The following is an 18,643-nucleotide window of genomic DNA, read 5'->3' as shown; positions in this document are numbered from 1 at the left end:
TATTATTGGTATTGTTTTGCATGGTTTATAATGTTATGTAATGTAAAGAGAAGCCTGTTTCCACATTGTCGACGGTCTTATTTTTGTAGGTGTGATCTCCCTGTCTCGGTCAGTCTATGGAAAGACCAACTCTGTCATTCCCATGGTGATCTCTGCTCAGGATGGTGGTGGTCTGGTTGCCAGAGTCAATGCCAGAGTCAACATTAGTGTAGTGGCGGGGCTGGTGGCTCCACCTGTGTTCGAACAGACTCAGTACTATTTTACTGTATCCGAGGACGTCTTACGGGGGACGGTCGTCGGCTTTGTCCAGGCCAGCAGTAAGACAGGTAGAGTCTACAAGCACATTCTTGTTCTTTATTAATCACTCAAGTCAGTCAAATCAGTTTGTTTGCTCACTCACTCAGGAACCCCAGAAGCCTGACAACCCATATTGAAAAGTATAAATGTATCAGCAACACTAGACTGTGCTCTAATCAGTTTATTTTCTGCTCCCTGCACTTTTACATATAGGCACTTGGCCACTATACACACCTATCTCATCAATCAAAAAATACATTTCACAACTTTGTTTATGTATTCACTTTCTGAGTTTTTTTTCTGAGCTCTGTTGAAAAATTACAACGTTGGGGTATACTGTTACTTCAGTGCTTTTAGCTCAATCTCCAGGGCCATGGTGACATGTTTCTGGTTTTTGTCATCGTTCTCCCTTCCTAGGCACCTCTAGGGATATCTCCTATACCATCAGCTCTGGGGACCCTGCAGGCTACTTTACAGTGGATCCTGACACGGGGGCCTTAAGGACCAGTCTATCCTTGGATCATGAAGCCCAGTCATCTCTGGATTTGGAGGTGCAGGCCCGTAGTGGCAGCCCCCCTGCCTTTGGCCAGACCCGTGTCCACATTACCATCGCTGACATCAACGATAACCCGCCTGTGTTTCTGCCCTCGTCCTCTGAATCTCTGCTGCTGCCAGGGCATACGGAAATGGGCACAGTGATGTATCGGGTCCAGGCTGAGGACAGAGACTCTGGAGTCAATGGACAACTCACCTTCGATCTTAACTCTCCAAATGGAATCCAGAGGACCTTCAGCATAGAGCGCAGCAGTGGAGAGATCCGATTGGTAGGGAGCCTAAACTATGAGAGTACTCCTCGTTATGACCTCCAGGTGATTGCCAAGGATAGTGGAGTACCCCAGCTTAGCGCCACCTTCATGCTTGTGGTTCATGTCCAGGCAGAGAATGACCAGGGACCTGTGTTTGATACCCTCACCTACCGTGTAGAGCTCAAAGAAGGGACTCCCTTAAACACACGCTTCCTGCAGGTCAGGGCTCTGAACAGAGAAACCCCTGGCTCAGGTCACTTCAGTCCCCTGGCATATCACCTGCGTCCAGATGGAGATGCTGCCGGGTTTGGCATCGCTGCAGACAGTGGCTGGCTGTTTGTGAAAAGCGCCCTAGACAGAGAAGTCAAGGACATTTATCTTCTAACGGTGCTGGCCAGCCAAGGTCAAGGACAGTTGAAGAAGACCGGTAGTGCCACAGTGCGGATAGCAGTGACTGATGAGAATGACAACTCTCCTCGGCTCACACAGGAGAGGGTCTTCATGGCTGTGAGAGAGAACCTGCCAGCAGGATCAGGCTTTGGTCACGTCACGGCCTCAGATAGAGACAGTGGCCCCAACGGACGCCTCAGCTACCGCTTTCTGCACCCTGATCGCTACTTTCAGATAAACTCCAACACAGGTAATAATATTCATCACAACAGCTTTAACTGCTGGTCTCTCAGATTGTGTGTTAGAATGAAGATTGCAAGAAAAAAACCTGTGCGTAAAACCCATAAACGTCATACTTTATGTAAAGATGTGTTTGGAGATGTTCAAGAGAGAGATGCCTCTAAAACAGAGCTATGTCATGCTTTAATACAACTGCTGTTGACAAAGCAGCTGATGATATAATTGTATGTATTTATACACAGAATTCCATTGAATTATTTAATCAATGTTTAGTCAATTTACCAAGTAATCTCTAGAAGATGAAGGACTATAGCTGTCTCTTCTCCACTGTCATAAATTAGTAAAATGATGGTGACAGCAGCACAAAGCGTCGTGTTGGGCTCTAATTGGTCTGCTGAGCCTGTTAGTCTGTGGGTGGAGACTCAGACTCTGATTTGAGATTAGTTTCTGGCTGATTTACGAGTCTACAGCATCTGCCATCCTTCAGAAATATTTATATCTGTGTGCGCTCAGCACTGTGCATGTATATTACTTGTGTGTCTCTGATCAAAGTGTGCTGCTCTGAAAGCTTTCATCATAACTCCAGTGCTCTGAATGTGTGCCTCAGCATAAAACCCCTCTCATCCAAGTCCTTCTCTCCCCAGGTGAGATCAGTACAAGGACTACTCTGGACAGAGAGCAGCAGTCTAGCTACCAGCTGGTGGTGGTGGTTCAAGACGGTGGTTCGCCCTCTCGCAGCGCCACAGGCACAGCCTTTATCACTGTACTTGATGACAATGATAACAGCCCTGCTTTCCCCCACAGCCAGTCAGGAAAAAGTCTCATCATACAGGTGATGGCACACAAGAACAGAAACACAGACAGGCAGAACAAATATTGTGTTATGGTCTTTAATGAAATGTATTCTAATTTTTAACTCATAGGTTGCAGAAGGTCAGTCCTCTGGGGTATTTCTCGGCTCGCTGCAGGCCAGAGACCCAGATGAAGGAGAGAACGGAACCATATTCTACTCATTGTCAGGTACAGTACCTGCAAGAAATAAAGAGAGTACTCATCTGTGCAAAATCATATATATGAATGCACTACATGTTTGGGAAAAGAAAAGATGTCCTGATAATGTAGAAAGAGAATGATCCATATCAGGACACCTTTGATGCCCATCGGTCCCCCATGGCCAGGGTATTAGCATATTAGATTCTGATTAGTTGTTTATTCATTTTAAGCTATTATTTGTATAGGTTTTTAAAAATATATATATTTATTTTTCTTTATTTTAGTGTGTTTTTCTTTGTGTTAGTGTAAATCACATTGTAACTGTGGCTTTATGCTTACAAATGTGTGTTTTACTCCCCCGCGGACATTGTCTCCGGTTTAAGTTTGGACTCCATTTCTCTCCCAGGTCCCAGAGCTGAGTGTTTCTCTTTGAACCCAAACTCTGGGGAGTTGCGTTCATCCTCCCCTCTGAGCCACTCGGAGCGGGCTGAGTACTCTCTGACGGTGACCGCTACTGACAGAGGACTGCCCCCTCGCAGCACCCCCTGCTCCCTCATCATTCAGGTCAGACTTTAGCTGGAGCCTGGCCAGCACAAACACCCTCACTACTCACCTATTTAATATCAAAGAATAGACTTGGGGCTCAGGATCCGTGTCTCTGGGCCCCTCACCAGCTGCAGACGTATCAACCTCACTTCTGACAAGCGTCCCTCCCATCCCCTCCCATTTCTTCCCCTGTGACTTTTCAAAAGGGAAATTTCTATCTGAAATGGAAAAGTGGGTCTGAATCAAATACTCCCAGCTGGCTTGTGATGAGGGCCAGCTGTAGACTGCTATGATCAAGGTCATACTCAATGACTTCAACACTTTTTTAATACAGTAGCCCCTTTTGTAATGAGCTGCAGGGCTGTACACCCCCGTAAAACATAGTATTGAAGGTAATTAAGTTAATATTTAATATAGAACAGAAAATGGACACAATGGAAGGACCCTGGGAGGAACATAGACATATAGGTTCCAGGAAAATAGAGTTGCCATAAACAGTTCAGTTTTCCTCCTTAACAAAAAAAATAAAATGGAAGTCATAATTATAAATGAATTGGATTAAACAGTGCAGTGTTGTCCTTGCCCACTGACGCATCTCTGCATTTGCTTTAATCATCTTTCAAGCTGATTTTCTAAATCCATAAATGATAGGAGGGGACTATACAAATGTATTTCTGGAACACTCCTTTTCCATTTAATGTGGAACCAATTTACAGCTTGTCGTGAAAGGCTTCAAAACAATCTCAGGATATTTTTTTGAGTGCCTACTTACAGTGGAAACTCTTCTGGAGGATGCTTAGTATCTAGATCACTCCTTCGGTTTACAAAACACTGTCAGTAATGCTGCTGCACATTTGATCAGCACAGCCACTCCTTCTTAATACCCCTTCACAGCTGCTTATGTTTTAGTAAAACAGTGTGTCATGTGTTTTACACAAAAGGGAGAAGTTAATAATGTCATAGTCTTTGAAGACACTTGAACTGCTCATCAAAGAAAAATATAAAGCTATACAGTATACAGTACATGTCCAATTGCCAAATTAAATCTGTCTCGCTATTTCCTCCCCTGATTGTGTCATATTTTTCCTGGCAGCGACATGATTATCAGATTAAGTGTGATTAAGGTTCGCGAGCGCGTTACTCAAGCCAACAAAACCTCTTGTAACCGTTCTCATTGGTTCCCAGTCATCAGATGCAGTAAAAACGATTCAACTGAGCAAAATCTGTTTTTGCTTTTCCCAAAATCCATTAAAAACATTGAGTTAAAAAAATTGTTTTAACTTGAAGTGCCACTAGCAACATACATAGAGCATGAGATCCACTGTTGTATTGATTTTTCTTCAGATACTCAAACAGTGTTCTTTGTTATTGCAGGTTCTCAGCACTAACAGACCTACTACTAAGACCAATTCATTCTCCATGTCCTTCAACTCTGTGGAGGAGGCTCAACCTGGATCAGTTATTGGCTCAGTCCGTATTCGTGAAAGTGAAGCCCCAGAGGTAGGGGAGCTGACCTACACATTGGTGGGGGGTACAGACCGAGATGGGACCTTTGTCGTAGATCGTTTAAATGGAGACGTGTACCTGGCTCGTCCTCTCGACTATGAACGAGACGCCCGCTACACTCTGCAGATCGAGGTGGATGACCTCTCTGAGGCCAACCCTAGCAGCACCCTGGTCCACCTGGACATTGAAGTTGAGGACAGCAATGACCACGCCCCCCATTTCCCCGAGGATCCCATTACCATCGTTATCTCCGAGAACATGGACCCTGGCTCTTCTGTTTATACTTTTCAGGCCACGGATAAAGATGGCAGCGGGCCCAACAGCGAGCTGAAGTACTCCATTCTCCACCAGTGGCCAAACACCCCTGGTCTACTGTACCTTGACTCTGACACTGGGGTTCTCTCCTTGGGTCAGGTGTTGGACCATGAGGCCACCACTAACCTAATACTGGTTGTTAAGGCAACAGATTCAGCCCAGGATGCCAGCCAGAGGCGCTGGGGTAGTGTCACAGCGAGGTTGTATGTAACAGATGAGAATGATAATCCACCAGTGTTCAGATCGCCAACAGCTGTCAGTGTAATGGAGGACCAGCCGGTGGGCTTCGTGGTTCTGTATGTGATGGCCGGAGATGCAGACCAAGGGGAAAATGGCAGAGTGTCCTACAGCATCCAATCAGGCAACACCGGAGGAACATTCAGCCTCAACCCTAACACTGGTAAGTTCAGCCCAGTTCCATTGCAGGAGATAATGTGTCCATAAATCATACATCTGAGAAAGTGAAGATTTCATTAATTTATTTTTATTTTCAAGTTTCAAGGTGTATTCAGATAGTACATCACTAAGTAAAGTTTCATTTCAACTTCTAGAATATTATATTATATATTCATTGTGCTATGTTTTAGCCACTGAAAGCATATTTCGCTCTTAGATATATAAAGGACATGTTAGCATCCAATAATAAACATTGTTGTCCTCGCCAACAGCATATGACTGCAGTACATTTGCAGGGTATTAGAAGGAAATGCTTTTTAATCTTGAACTTTTAGTTGTTAACCTATTTTCCACCAGAGCCACTCGCTTTGTTCCTGTTTCTTTATTTGAACTAAATGCTCAGCTTGTCCTTTTATCTTTATATTTTCAGCACCTGTTGGAAATTCCAGTTCTTAAGAATTACTGTCTTGCAAATCCATTGTATTTGAAGTTGAAATATTTTCAATTTAAGCAGACAAGCGAATCTTCATCTTTTCATCTGTGTTTGGGTCTTTTCATGGACTTTTAAAGCATTTGTGATACCTATAAATGTTACCTCGCATTGCATGTGTACTCATCTTTTCAACCCCCGTCCACAATTACCAAACCTCCCCCAACATAAACACACACCAACTCCTGTAATACTCTGCTTACGTCTCAGTGCCGCTCAAATCTTGCTTCACCTTTCATGACTTATTTCCCTCAGTTGGAGGCCAGACAGACAGAGCAGCCTGCCAAATATTTAAAACACACACACACACACACACACACACACACACACACACACACACACACACACACACACACACACACACACACACACACACACACACACACACACACACAGAAGCACGCATAAGCACACACCCATCATCTGTTATTGTGGATCTATTCCCATGAAAGACCAAAGACCCTCCTGCCCGGGCTTCTGGGAACCATTAGAGAAGGATCAGTTACGTGTGTTTATGTGTACACACGTGTGTGTGTGTGTGTGTGTGTGTGTGTGTGTGTGTGTGTGTGTGTGTGTGTGTGTGTGTGTGTGTGTGTGTGTGTGTGTGTGTGTGTGTGTGTGTGTGTGTGTGTGTGTGTGTGTGTGTGTGTGTGTGTGTGTGTGTGTGGGTGTGTGTGTGTGTGTGTGTGTGTGTGTGTGTGTGTGTGTGTGTGTGTGCATATGCATATGAGTTTTGGTGCTTGCGTGAGACTCTGTCACTTAGTCAACGTTGACCTTGGGCTATTTGGTCCTGTGGGCTTTGTTGTGGTTTTTGAGACACGTGTCAACGTTGGCCCCGCCCTCTCCTTCATGTTGCCAACCGGGATGCCCCCTCGAGCAGATCAGGGATGGAAACATTCAGCGTCTGTCATGCATGCCACTTGTGCTTCAGCCCAGTATGTGCGCTCATCTTGAAGTGTTTTCATGCACACTGGTTATTTGTTAGAATACTGACAGAGTTAATCCTCTGGGCACCTGGTTTGCTCCCGTTTTGGGGTGAGTGACCAGAGACCTGGGACCATCTCTACACACTCCATTGCTTCAACTCACAGCTAACATAAAGAGCAACTGAGATATTATTACCAACACATAAAGTCACATAATCTCATCTCATCAGTCATTTTTACAAGGCAAGACATCATTTTCACTTTTAAAAGGAAGAAAGAGTGCTACTGTATGGTGAATATATTTTTAGTAAAATATGGCCCCATTCCAATATTAAGACATCAAATGTTGACAAATTACTTTTGCATAAATGATAAGAACAATGTGTGTCATCTGAACAACCTCAGTTAACCCTCAGTGCAGTCCAAAGTGTTGGCACCACAAACCTCAAACAGGCTTAAAATGTTGGAATTGAAAACATCCAAAACAAAAAACTTTCCCAGTGTTTTTTTTCCTGCCCATGTGTTATCAGTGAACAGGGATATGGCAGGATCACAGGGGAGTCGTATTTGGTGAACATATTCCATCCTGTAACTCCTACCAGATTAAAGTCTTAGGGGCAAGTTATCTCAGCACTTGCCAGATACAAAGAAAAACATGCAAGAAAGTTAAAACCAAAACAGTCCTGGCCCTTTCTTTAACAGTTGTGGCTCATTTTAAAGCATTACATTGAAATGTAATCAATGTAAGCGCTACCCTCTTAGGGCAGCATAATGAAAAGGCCAGGCTGCCCCTAATTTCTACGGAGCACGCAGGCCTTGCTGTTGCGTGTCTAGAGCTTGTGTTTACTGCTTCATTCTCGATGGCTGTGGCATTCTCCAATGGAAAATCTCGTAAACTGTGGCCAGACTGTTAGGCTGTTTCAGCAGTGGTGGTGGTAGCACTCAGGTAGGCTAAACTGTGTGTGTGGAGGAGATTAGCTCTAAATGTGGCCCTCACACGGCAACTTTTCACACTAGCTTTTTAAATCACTTGGCATGTTTTATTGCCTTTTGAAAGCATGCTTTCCTACCATAGTTGTCGTGTGTAACTGCCTCTATGAAACAGGCTATAAAAAAGTACACCCACACACAGACAAACACACACACACAGGAAATCTCTCCTCACATTTCAGCCTTGATTCATCTCTCTACAGGCTCTCTGTCTATTTTCAAACCTTTGGACCGTGAGGAGCAGGATGTCTTTAACCTCACCATAACCGCTGAGGATCATGGGATACCCCAGCACTCCTCCAGCCAGCTGCTGTGTGTCCACGTGATTGATGTTAACGATGAAGTGCCCTGGTTTGAGGAGAGCCAGTACGAGGCTCAGATCTCCGAGAACCAGCCACCAGGAACTAGTGTGTTGACAGTGTCCGCCTCTGATCTGGACCAAGGTGAGACACACAATGTGCCCTGACGAAGTTACTGGTGCTTTAAACATGTTGGCCTACTTTTTAATCAAACATAATCCCAATTAGCACTGATTTGGTAGTACTAGGTTAAAACTTGATGGTTGGAAGTATAATGTTTTAGACATCTAGATTAAGTTAGATGTAACCATTGATTTTTTATTTTAAATCACTTTATTTTAATGTCAAACAGGTTTTAATTACAAATTAAAATATGATACAATTCAGATTATATATAGTTACTTGTAAACTACATTTAAAAAAAATGTACAATTAAAAATGTTTTTAAACCAAGACAGGTACAGTAGATGTCTTTTCACAACAAATGACCTAAATCATCATTTGTTTATATATGCGTGTTCTTTTTCTTCAATGTGCTGCTTCAGCAGTTAAAATGGGAATAAATGCCAGTAATTCTTCTCAGCCTTGATGTGCTCACTATGGGTTCACATTACACATTAACAGTTGTTTTTAATTGAGGACTCAGTAGTGTGGGGGTAGGAGTGCAAAATGTGTGCATTCCCTTTGACTTAGTCAGAAGCACATAAAACCGAAGGATTATAAACTTTCTCTCCAAAAGTAATTAGAGAAGTGAACAGGTGAGGGTGCCAGACTGCTTTCTGTTAGCACTCAATCTGGCATCCAGACACCTGAGGGTGGTTAACAAGGGAGACATCTAAATGCTTTCTATATACATTTTTTGTCTTATAAATATTTACAAGTAAAACCACATTGATTGCTTCTTGTAGAATTTGTTTCTCATATCTATGTTCAAATTAAATCAAAGATACTTTGTGTTTATTTGTAGGAACCAATGGGCAGGTGATATATGGTAGTATCTCAGAGGATGGTTTCAGCATCCACCCAGTGACAGGTGTCATAACAACCACTAAGTCTCTGGACAGGGAGCTCCAGGAGTACTACACTGTGACAGGTACTCCTCTTACATGCATACTATGAGAATATAAGAGTTATTTTAAGTACATTTGTAATTTTCCATCACTTCAAATTGGCCATTAATCCTGTGATGTGTATGTGTTTACATTGTGACAGTTTTTGCAAAAGATGAAGGCCTTCCCCCCAACCATGCCAAAGCCACGGTGAAGATCAGAGTGCTTGATGAGAATGACAACGCCCCTTTCTTTGGACGTCTCTACTACAGCATTGAGGTTCCTGAAAACCTGGAGGCATTGCCTCTGTTTACCTTAAAAGCCACTGACCAGGATGCAGGAGATAGTGGGGAAATTATTTACAAAATTAAAGGTGATCTAATAATTTGTTTTGTTGCACCACTCATATTCTAAATGACCAACTCAACCGTTCACCTTTTTATAGGATTTTATAATTTTTAACCTTTTAAAACCATTGGTTTTCTTTGCAGCTGGAGATTCATTGGGAGACTTTCGCTTGGACAGACAGTCAGGTGTGTTGTCCACTTCAAGGCCTCTGGATCGGGAGAACAGGGCTGGTTACACGCTAACAGTCACAGCTCAGGATCAGGGCCACCCTTCCCTCAGCAGCACTGCGACCGTGGAGGTTACCGTTATGGACATCAACGATCACAGCCCCCAGTTTCAGAGCAGCAGCTACACAGCAGATGTCTCAGAAGATGTTCACATTGGCTCACTGGTCCTGGAAGTCAAAGCCATTGATCTAGACCAGGGCCCCAACAGCCAGGTGCTTTACTACCTGAGCCGTGGCTCTAACAGCATGTTCATGATAGACCAAAACACTGGCCGCATTATCACAGCAGCACCCTTAGACAGAGAGAGGACCGCCTCTTACTCCTTTGAGGTGGTTGCCACTGACTCCTCGCCTGCCAACCCACGTAACTCCACTGTTCAGGTGACCGTCTACATTCAGGATGTGAACGACAATGCCCCCTTCTTCATTCAGGACCCACTTATTGTGAACATCTCTGCCAGTAGCGTGAACAGCCGCAGAGTGCTGGCCACCATGAGGGCAGAGGACAAGGACTTTGGGGCTAATGGCTCTGTGTTTTATCGCTTCGCCAACCCTGTGAGGGGCTTCACCATCAACTCACTGACAGGAGACATCCAGGCCACGGAGAAGCTGCAGACGCTGACTCAGAGCCAGAGGACTTTGATAGTTCAAGCCATGGACCAGGGCAACCCATCTCAATCTTCCCTGGGGGTGGTTATTATTTATATCAGGGAGCAGAGCTACAGGGGGATCCGCTTCTCTCGCACGGCTCGAGACATCAGTCTGCAGGAGAACTCTGCTAAAGGTTTTATATATTACATTTAAATTTCAGATACATTTGAATGCATAGTTGCAATATTAAGTGGAAGTAAAATGTATTAACCAAATGTTTTTCTTTTACCTTGTAGGCACAGTAGTAACACAGACTCAGGCCCAGTACCCCGATGGCTCCCAAACGGGTATCAGCTACAGTATTTTCAGTGGAAACAGACTGCAGTCTTTTGGAATAAACGCTATAACTGGTAAGTGCAGAGAAGATCATCCACTGTACAATGTGTATTTTTTCCAAATCTATAGGGTGACTCATTGTTATTTTTGTGAATTAGGTGAGATATGGGTGCAGAGATCTGACCAACTAGACTTTGAGGAGACCCCAAAACTCCGCCTTGTGGTGAAAGCCGAGACGGCATCCTCCAGCTCCTACATGGCTGTCAACCTCATCCTGCAGGACGTCAATGACAACTTGCCCCGCTTCCAACTCCAGAACTATGTAGCCTACATTAGAGAGGCGCAGGGCTACGATTTCCCCATTATTCAGGTGCAGTAGCCTGAATAGTTGACTTCCAAATCCAATATTGCTCACTAGATCATGTTAAACTGAAACAGAAATATAGCTATATTTTAATTTCTAAAATGTGGCGGTTGTTTCCTCAGGTTGCTGCAGATGACCGGGACCAGGGTCAAAACGGTCAGGTGACATACTCTATCAGGTCATCCTCCATGAGCGGATTGTTTAAGATAGACCCACTGACCGGCAGCGTCACCACCGCAGCCATAATGGACCGAGAGATCTGGACACAAACTAAGTGAGTTTTGCTCTCCTATTTTTGTGTATCTGTTCCATCACATGCCCTGTCTCTGCCCTTGACACATCAACGTTTAATATTTGTTACTGTGATTATGTCCATTCCCTCTCAAATATTGTTTTTACTGATGGTCTGTTAAGGGCTACTGATGAAATTATTTGAGTTAAAGTTTGGTAGGTAAGTTTCAGAAACCGGCTCCGGATACACTTTTTGTTATATTCCATGGAATGCTCTTAACATCCCGATAGCAATGAATATCTTAAGTGCTTTGACAAAAAATCCATAAAAAAAATGGAATCTGTGGAACCGTAATACTGTAAAAAGTACATACAGTAACTTTGCCACCCTGTCTGTCAGCCTTCCATCTCGTGCACGCACAAATGTATCTCGTGCCCTCATTGGGCGTGCATTGTGTGTGTGTGTTGGAGGAGGTGCTCTGTAAGAAAGTCTGAAGGAAGGGGCGGATTCTTTTCGGCTGTGTACTTTCACATTTTAGTGCACTCGAGCCGGTTTCTGAAACGTACCTACCCCACCTTTAAAGAAAGAGATGAGAAAAATTGGGATACAATGCAAATGAGCTGACAGTCATGCATCAGAGCCTATTGAAGTCTTGCCCTGCAGATTGTAGTTTAAAATCTGATTTTGAACATACTTTGTTTTTCAATATTTTTTTTGTATTGGAAAAAAAGGATGATGAATTTCAGATTTGTTAGGTCTAAAAAACACCAACAAGTGAGCTTTATGCTCATTCTGAAAAAAAAGATTCTGATCTTGGTGGGGAGTGAAACATTATACAACCACATTCATAAAAGTTAAAAGTTCAGACACTGACATTCATTATGTGGCACCAGACTTGTTGTTACGGCAACAGACCGGGGAACCCCGCGGCTGGCTGGCTCTGCCACCCTCACTGTGATCATCATCGACCTCAACGACAACAGCCCCATGATTCCTCTGCATCGGGAGATCCGGGTGCCTGAGGGTAAGTCAGCTTCACAGTGGAAACTAGTCCAGTGATCTTATCATAAAGCCTCACTTCACACTCCCCGGAATCACACTCAGTGGGAAACAGTGAGAAAAGTCTGACCCTGTTACTAAAAAACTATTGCCAAGTTCCTCTGTTCATTTCCTGTCTATTTGATCATGGCTTTTCCAGAGCAGGATATTTCTTAACAAAGAAACATTTTGTTTTTTAATTACATGCTACATTTCTTCTGCTCCTGCCTCCCCACCTTATTATCATACAGATGCGATGATTGGCTCAGTTATCACCCAAGTAACAGGGAATGACGTGGACTCAGGGCCAGCCCTCTCCTACACACTACACCTGGACACAAACAGCCAAGGCCTGTTTGGGATTCATCGTTTTGGAGGAGCAGTGTCTCTGACTGGCCTTCTGGATTATGAGGAAAGGACGTGGTACACATTAACGGTCCGCTCATCTGACTCTAAACATCAAAGCGAGGCCAACATCACTGTGCTGGTGGATGATGTGAACGATAATACCCCCACCTTTACTCAAGACTTGTATCAGGTACAGCCATCCTCACACACATCTTTACACCTGCACCAACTTATATTGACTGTTAGAATGTTTTTTTAATTGTTTCTTAATAGCATCTGTAATGGTAATTTCTACATTGTGTTTCTCATTAGGTGACTGTATCAGAGCACCTCCCAGCAGGCAGTGCAGTCATCACAGTAACAGCCACAGATCGTGACTCCGGGGAGAACGGGAAAATTACTTACAGAGTAATGTCATCAACTAGGGGCGTCTTCTACATCGACCCAAGCAACGGTAAGGTTACTGTGTGCACCATTATGATTGCTTATACGTGTTTTCTAACTAGACCTGCCCTGAAACACATTTTTTCAAATGTTATCCCCTAAGGCTCTTCTCGGATACAAATGTGGGGTTTGGAAATATTTCCAATAGGCATTGTAAAATATTTAATATTTTTGTTCATATAAGGTAATTGAAGGTTACATCTTATTTGCTTCAAATGTTTTGTTTAATATAGCATCAAAAATAAATGGTCTATAAAAGAGGATTTCAATCTTTTCTGTCTTCTATTCTCAGATTGATTACCCGCAAATTATGTTCCAGTCAAAAGCATTTGCCCACATTTTTTTACTTATTTGTATGACGAATATATTTTTCTGTAATAGCAAATCATTATGTGTAATGAACAATTTTGTATTAGTTAATTGACCAACTCTAGAGGATTAAAATGAAAATGCTCTTTGAATGACCGTGTTTTTTTTTTATCTTGCAGGTACTCTGTTTGTCAACCAAAAAACAGAGTTTGATTTTAAGAATCCCTCCATCTTGGTGGTTATTCAGGTGCGTGATCAGGGCACTCCATCGCTTTCATCCACTGCCACTGTCGAGGTCCAAGTTTCTGATGTCAACGACAACGCCCCCATCTTCCATCAGTCCGAGTACAGAGCCACTGTGAGTGAAGACGGGCTTCCTGGATCAACTGTGCTGACCTTGGAAGCTGTGGACGGAGACCTGTCCCGGGACAACTGTGGTTTTGATTTTGCCATTGCCAGTGGCAACTCGGGTAATACCTTCCAGATTGAGAGCAGCGTGCGTTTCTTGGAGGGACACGGCTTCCAGACAGTGGGCAGCCTGATCCTGGTGGAGGAGCTGGACTTTGAAGCGGTGCCAAGTTATAACCTGACTGTTGTTGTATCAGACCGTGGAGTCCCTCAGCGCAGCTCCAGCGTTCCTATCGTCATCAGTGTGACAGATACCAATGACAACCCTCCAGCTTTCAGCCGAGTGGAGTACAGTGTAGTGCTGAGTGAGGGTGCAGCAGCAGGGACAGAGATCTTGCATCTATCTGCCACAGATCCAGACTCTGCTCCCAATGGAGAGGTGCAATACTCCATAAGCTCAGGGGACGAGACAGACCTTTTCCAGGTGGACCAGTGGACCGGAGCCTTGAGGCTGCAGAGACAGCTGGACAGCGAGAGACAGTGGTCTTATGTGATTGTTGTGCAGGCCAGTGACAGTCAAGGGCACTACGCTTTGGCCCCAGTTAGTATTGAGGTGAAGGACATTAACGATAACCGGCCCTTCTTTCCCCTCAAAACAATTACCGCCAGCATCAGGGAAAACAAACCCCAGAATGCCTTAGTCACCATGCTGCACGCTATCGACCATGACAGGGGGGGTTTTGGACAGTTGAGGTACTACATGCTCGATAACTCAAAAGAGGGAAAAGAGGCCTTCCTCATGAACCAAACATCGGGAGAAGTACGGACTCGCTCTACTTTTGACTTTGAGAAGGTAAACTCCTTCCATTTTGTGGCTGTTGCCATGGATGCTGGCAACTATTCTGCTACTGTAACAGTGCAGGTTTATGTTACAGGGGAGGATGAATATGATCCTGTTTTCACCTCCTCAGAGTTCTCATTTGAAGTGCCTGAGGGAGCCAAGAAAGGTCAAATCATTGGCAAAGTGCAAGCCAGAGATGAGGACGGAGGCATAGATGGCATTGTTCTTTACTCATTGGAAGACAGTTCGCCTTTTTTTGAAGTCAATAAATCCACAGGAGCAGTTTCCCTAAAGATGGACAGCTACAGTACACATAGGAGTCGCTCCAAAAGAGAGGTGCGTCTAGTGACACTGGATGTGATGGCTCACAGCCCTCTGGAGTCATCCCGCGTAGCAGTGGCCAAAGTTACTGTAGATGTGACCCATACATCATTCGGCCTCACCACTGACATGAATATGCTGCTTATCAGCGTCATTGCAGTTTCACTTGGGACCATAGTCATACTAATAATAATTGCTGTGGTGCTCTTTTTTGTTAAATTGCGACGTAAGAAGAAGGATCAAAAAGCGCATGAAAGACCTGCACCGGGAACCATGATGCACAAGTTTGAGGAAACAAAGATAGCAGCAAATGAAATGATTTACCATCAGACCCTTCCTGCATACACACCGGATCAGAGTGGCAGCAGTGGGGGTCCGTACACTCGTGGAGGATCACTGGATCCCTCTCACTCCAGTGGGCGTGGCTCTGCAGAGGCAGCTGAGGATGATGAGATCCGAATGATAAATGAATACCCTCGAGTGTCAAGTATATCATCCTCCATGCAGGAACGCATCTCTGCCCGGGGTCCCGACTCTGGAATCCAACAGGATGCAGACCAGCTGTCAGACGTGTCGTGTGAGCCGTCCATAGATTGGTTCAAGGGGAAGAAACTAGGCAGTCTGAATGGCACTCTGTTAGCTGGCCAAGTGCCAGTCTACAGGGATGAGGGGGGTGGGTATGTAGGTGTGGGAAGGGGACTCAACATCTCCCATCCTAAAGATTACACTTTCCCAGAGGATGGGAAGCCTCCTGTGGACGGCTCGCTGACCGCCATCGTGGCCAGCGACGAGGAGCTGAGGGGGAGCTATAACTGGGACTACCTGCTGAACTGGTGCCCCCAGTTCCAACCTTTAGCGAACGTTTTTACTGAGATAGCACGGTTAAAAGATGAGTCGGCTCCTCCAAATCCTCGCAGGTCATTTCACCACAAAGCAAAACCAGAGTCAAGAATTGACCCCCCGCCTCTCATAACCTCTGTGGCCCACCCCGGGGCCAAAACTGTACCCCCCAAACCTGTTGTAGGGAGGACGTTTCCCAACTTGGCTTCTTTCCGAAGATCTCCCCTCAGCGCAGAGGGGTCCATCTCCTCAGTCGCCATGTCTCCAAGTTTCTCCCCCTCTCTGTCCCCGCTGGCAGCCCGCTCCCCTGCAATCACACCCTTCAATGTCTCACAGGGCCCCTCCGCATCAATGATCAGCACAACGGAACACCATTTAGAGCATATCGAGGAGGCAGAGCTGAGGATTTAAAATGAAAAGACAATTCAGGGTGAATGAAATGTCATTGCTGTCCCAGACTGTCCTTATGTTTGACCACAGGGGCTGCTAACCTGAACCATGTTAATGCTATTCTCAAGAGTACACAAGGTCACACTAAGACATCCAAATGAAGTTGTGGTGCTTACTGAAAAAAAAACTGAACTACATGATTACAGGCCAAAATGGACTATGCCTTTTTGTGTGGTTGTGTGAACGAAACTCCTCATTCTTCTGTTGATCAGTCTTAATTTGCACATTCTAATGGAGATTCATACATGATGTCAATATTTTGTACAAAAGCATTGTCTATATTTTTATATTTACATTTTGTTCTGACAAGGAATGGCATTAAACTGTCAAGGTTGCTAAAACCTCAGAATATATTTCTATATTTGTATATTTGTAGTTTGTACTGTATACTTGTTTGTACTGTAAGTTGGTTTTATCTCTTGACGTTCTTATCCTTGTGGTTTTAAATGAAGCTCTTCATCGATGCTTTATGAATTGGGATTTGTGTAACAGATGTAAATATTTATGGAGGAAGAGACATCATTGCTTGAACAAATGAAACATCAGTCAGAATAGACTATTGTGTGTTCAGATTTTCCGCGAATCCAGTGTTTGATGTCACATCAAAAGGTAATCATGAATGTGAAATGCTTAAAAAAAGGTGTCTTAGTTCTCGATGCACGTTCCTTCATTTCCTGCAATGGAAAATTAAACTTGACATCCAATGATCACATCCTTCAGATTCCATTGCTTTAATTTCTCACAGTGAGCTTTACTGCCTTAATTTTGCATTGTAGATAAACCATGTGTGGGAGATCATTGAGCAGCTATGGGGTAAATGTAAGCAGCCATATCATTACAGAGAATGTAAGCCGGTGTGTCATGTGTCTACTCATCCAATGTCCCTCAGTAAAACATTAAAGAAACAATACTTAAACTGTAAATAAGTATTATCTTTACATTTGTGGCAGGTATTCTTATTTTGGTCCCCTTTTTTTGGACCACATTTGTCCCATCTTTTCAGTAGCGCTTTAAATAAATAATACAATATGGATTGAAAGTCAAACTTAAATATGATGAAAATGAATGAAAAGAACATTTTTGATGAATGTTAAAACCCCACCAGAGAATGTTTCCTAGTTAATGATGAGAAATGTATGTCATGTATATTTTCAGACACTATTTTTCACGCAGATGCCTACGCCATGAATACATTCATGATCATAATTGTGTTTGTTGGCCGCCTTCGTAAAAGAATGTGTAAATTACCCTTAAAACGACATAGTGCCCTCAGTACCCTAAATGTGGATTCCTCCCTACTTATCATTATAACAGCATTTTGTTTGCCTAATCCCCAGTTTAAGACCCTTGCTAACATTATTTTAAGCACCACTAACATTATTCAGTATTTCTTGATTCATTGTATAGGTAGACTGTGATGCTTAGTAAATTATTTACAAGGATGCTGTTTTGACCATGGCCAAATATACATGAACACTACCTAATTGATTGAAAGGTACCTTGTTGTTTGTTTTGTTTTGTATAAAACAGTGTTACCCGACCACTTGTGTTTCATATTTGTCCAAACTGTGCGTATTATGGTGCCAGAGAAGAGAAATTCTTCTAAAAGTGCCTGATTAAAGTACTTATGTCAACTCACCGTCGTCCCTTTCACTGTCTCAGACATGTTCTCATATTTATTTAATTTATGAAAATGAGTCATATAATAATAGTTATTAGGTTCAGTTATTGCATATTATTATATTCAGAGCTCTACAATTTTTCCCAGAAAATCCCAAAGATAACCAATAATTAAACTCAATATGTCCTATAAACATGCATTACAAGTGTTCTACCCTGAGCATTTATAAGAAGTGTTACTCTGATATTTAGTTGATTTAGTCTCAACAGTATTTTCTGGTGTCCTTAACTTAATCTAAATACAGTTAAAGTCACTTTCCCTGTAACCTCCGATAAATGTGGCCCACTCCCAGTACTTTCCTAATATAAGGAAAATGTTTCTCAAATGAATAATAATTCAAATATCCATTAAATAAAACTTATGGGGCAAATATGATGTGACACAATCCCATAACATGTTATTGAAAGTGTTGGCTTTAAAGATGTCATAATTCTTACTGAAAGCAGCCATGAACAAATAAACTCTTCTCTTTTATACCGTTAATACTGTTGTTGAAGCTTTTCCAGCACAGATGAAGTGACAAAGAATAACAACACATTGGAAACTACACTAAAACCTTTACATAAAATGTTCAGCCTTATTCCATTTCTCAAAATAACACCACATTAACATTGTGCCAGACTTATTTCCATCCTGTTCTTGTGTTATTAAGCCTAGTTATCTATTTTTTCAAAAGGTCTCAT

At 43.2% G+C, this 18,643-nt stretch overlaps 1 protein-coding gene across 2 annotated transcripts in view; it reads left to right on the top strand.

The window, feature by feature from the left end:
- LOC117540445 (protocadherin-16-like) overlaps positions 1-17,918 on the top strand; it is a 79,066-nt gene extending 61,148 nt beyond the window's left edge. For both annotated transcript variants that reach the window (XM_034207116.1, XM_034207117.1), the window contains 17 exons: positions 90-326; positions 715-1,743; positions 2,378-2,565; positions 2,657-2,753; positions 3,133-3,290; positions 4,647-5,493; positions 8,099-8,338; positions 9,162-9,287; positions 9,407-9,616; positions 9,735-10,601; positions 10,705-10,818; positions 10,903-11,114; positions 11,231-11,382; positions 12,234-12,364; positions 12,630-12,916; positions 13,039-13,180; positions 13,659-17,918. In XM_034207116.1, coding sequence (XP_034063007.1) covers positions 90-326; positions 715-1,743; positions 2,378-2,565; positions 2,657-2,753; positions 3,133-3,290; positions 4,647-5,493; positions 8,099-8,338; positions 9,162-9,287; positions 9,407-9,616; positions 9,735-10,601; positions 10,705-10,818; positions 10,903-11,114; positions 11,231-11,382; positions 12,234-12,364; positions 12,630-12,916; positions 13,039-13,180; positions 13,659-16,240 — 7,619 coding nt within the window. In that variant the 3' untranslated portion in view covers positions 16,241-17,918. The remainder of the gene's footprint in view (positions 1-89; positions 327-714; positions 1,744-2,377; positions 2,566-2,656; positions 2,754-3,132; positions 3,291-4,646; positions 5,494-8,098; positions 8,339-9,161; positions 9,288-9,406; positions 9,617-9,734; positions 10,602-10,704; positions 10,819-10,902; positions 11,115-11,230; positions 11,383-12,233; positions 12,365-12,629; positions 12,917-13,038; positions 13,181-13,658) is intronic.
- Positions 17,919-18,643: the final 725 nt, after the last annotated feature.

The sequence above is a fragment of the Gymnodraco acuticeps genome, unplaced genomic scaffold (genome assembly GCF_902827175.1).
Source record: "Gymnodraco acuticeps unplaced genomic scaffold, fGymAcu1.1, whole genome shotgun sequence".
NCBI classification, from domain to species: Eukaryota; Metazoa; Chordata; class Actinopteri; order Perciformes; family Bathydraconidae; genus Gymnodraco; species Gymnodraco acuticeps.
Note: the sequence above shows the minus strand (reverse complement) of the source record. Positions and strands in the feature narration are given on the sequence as shown.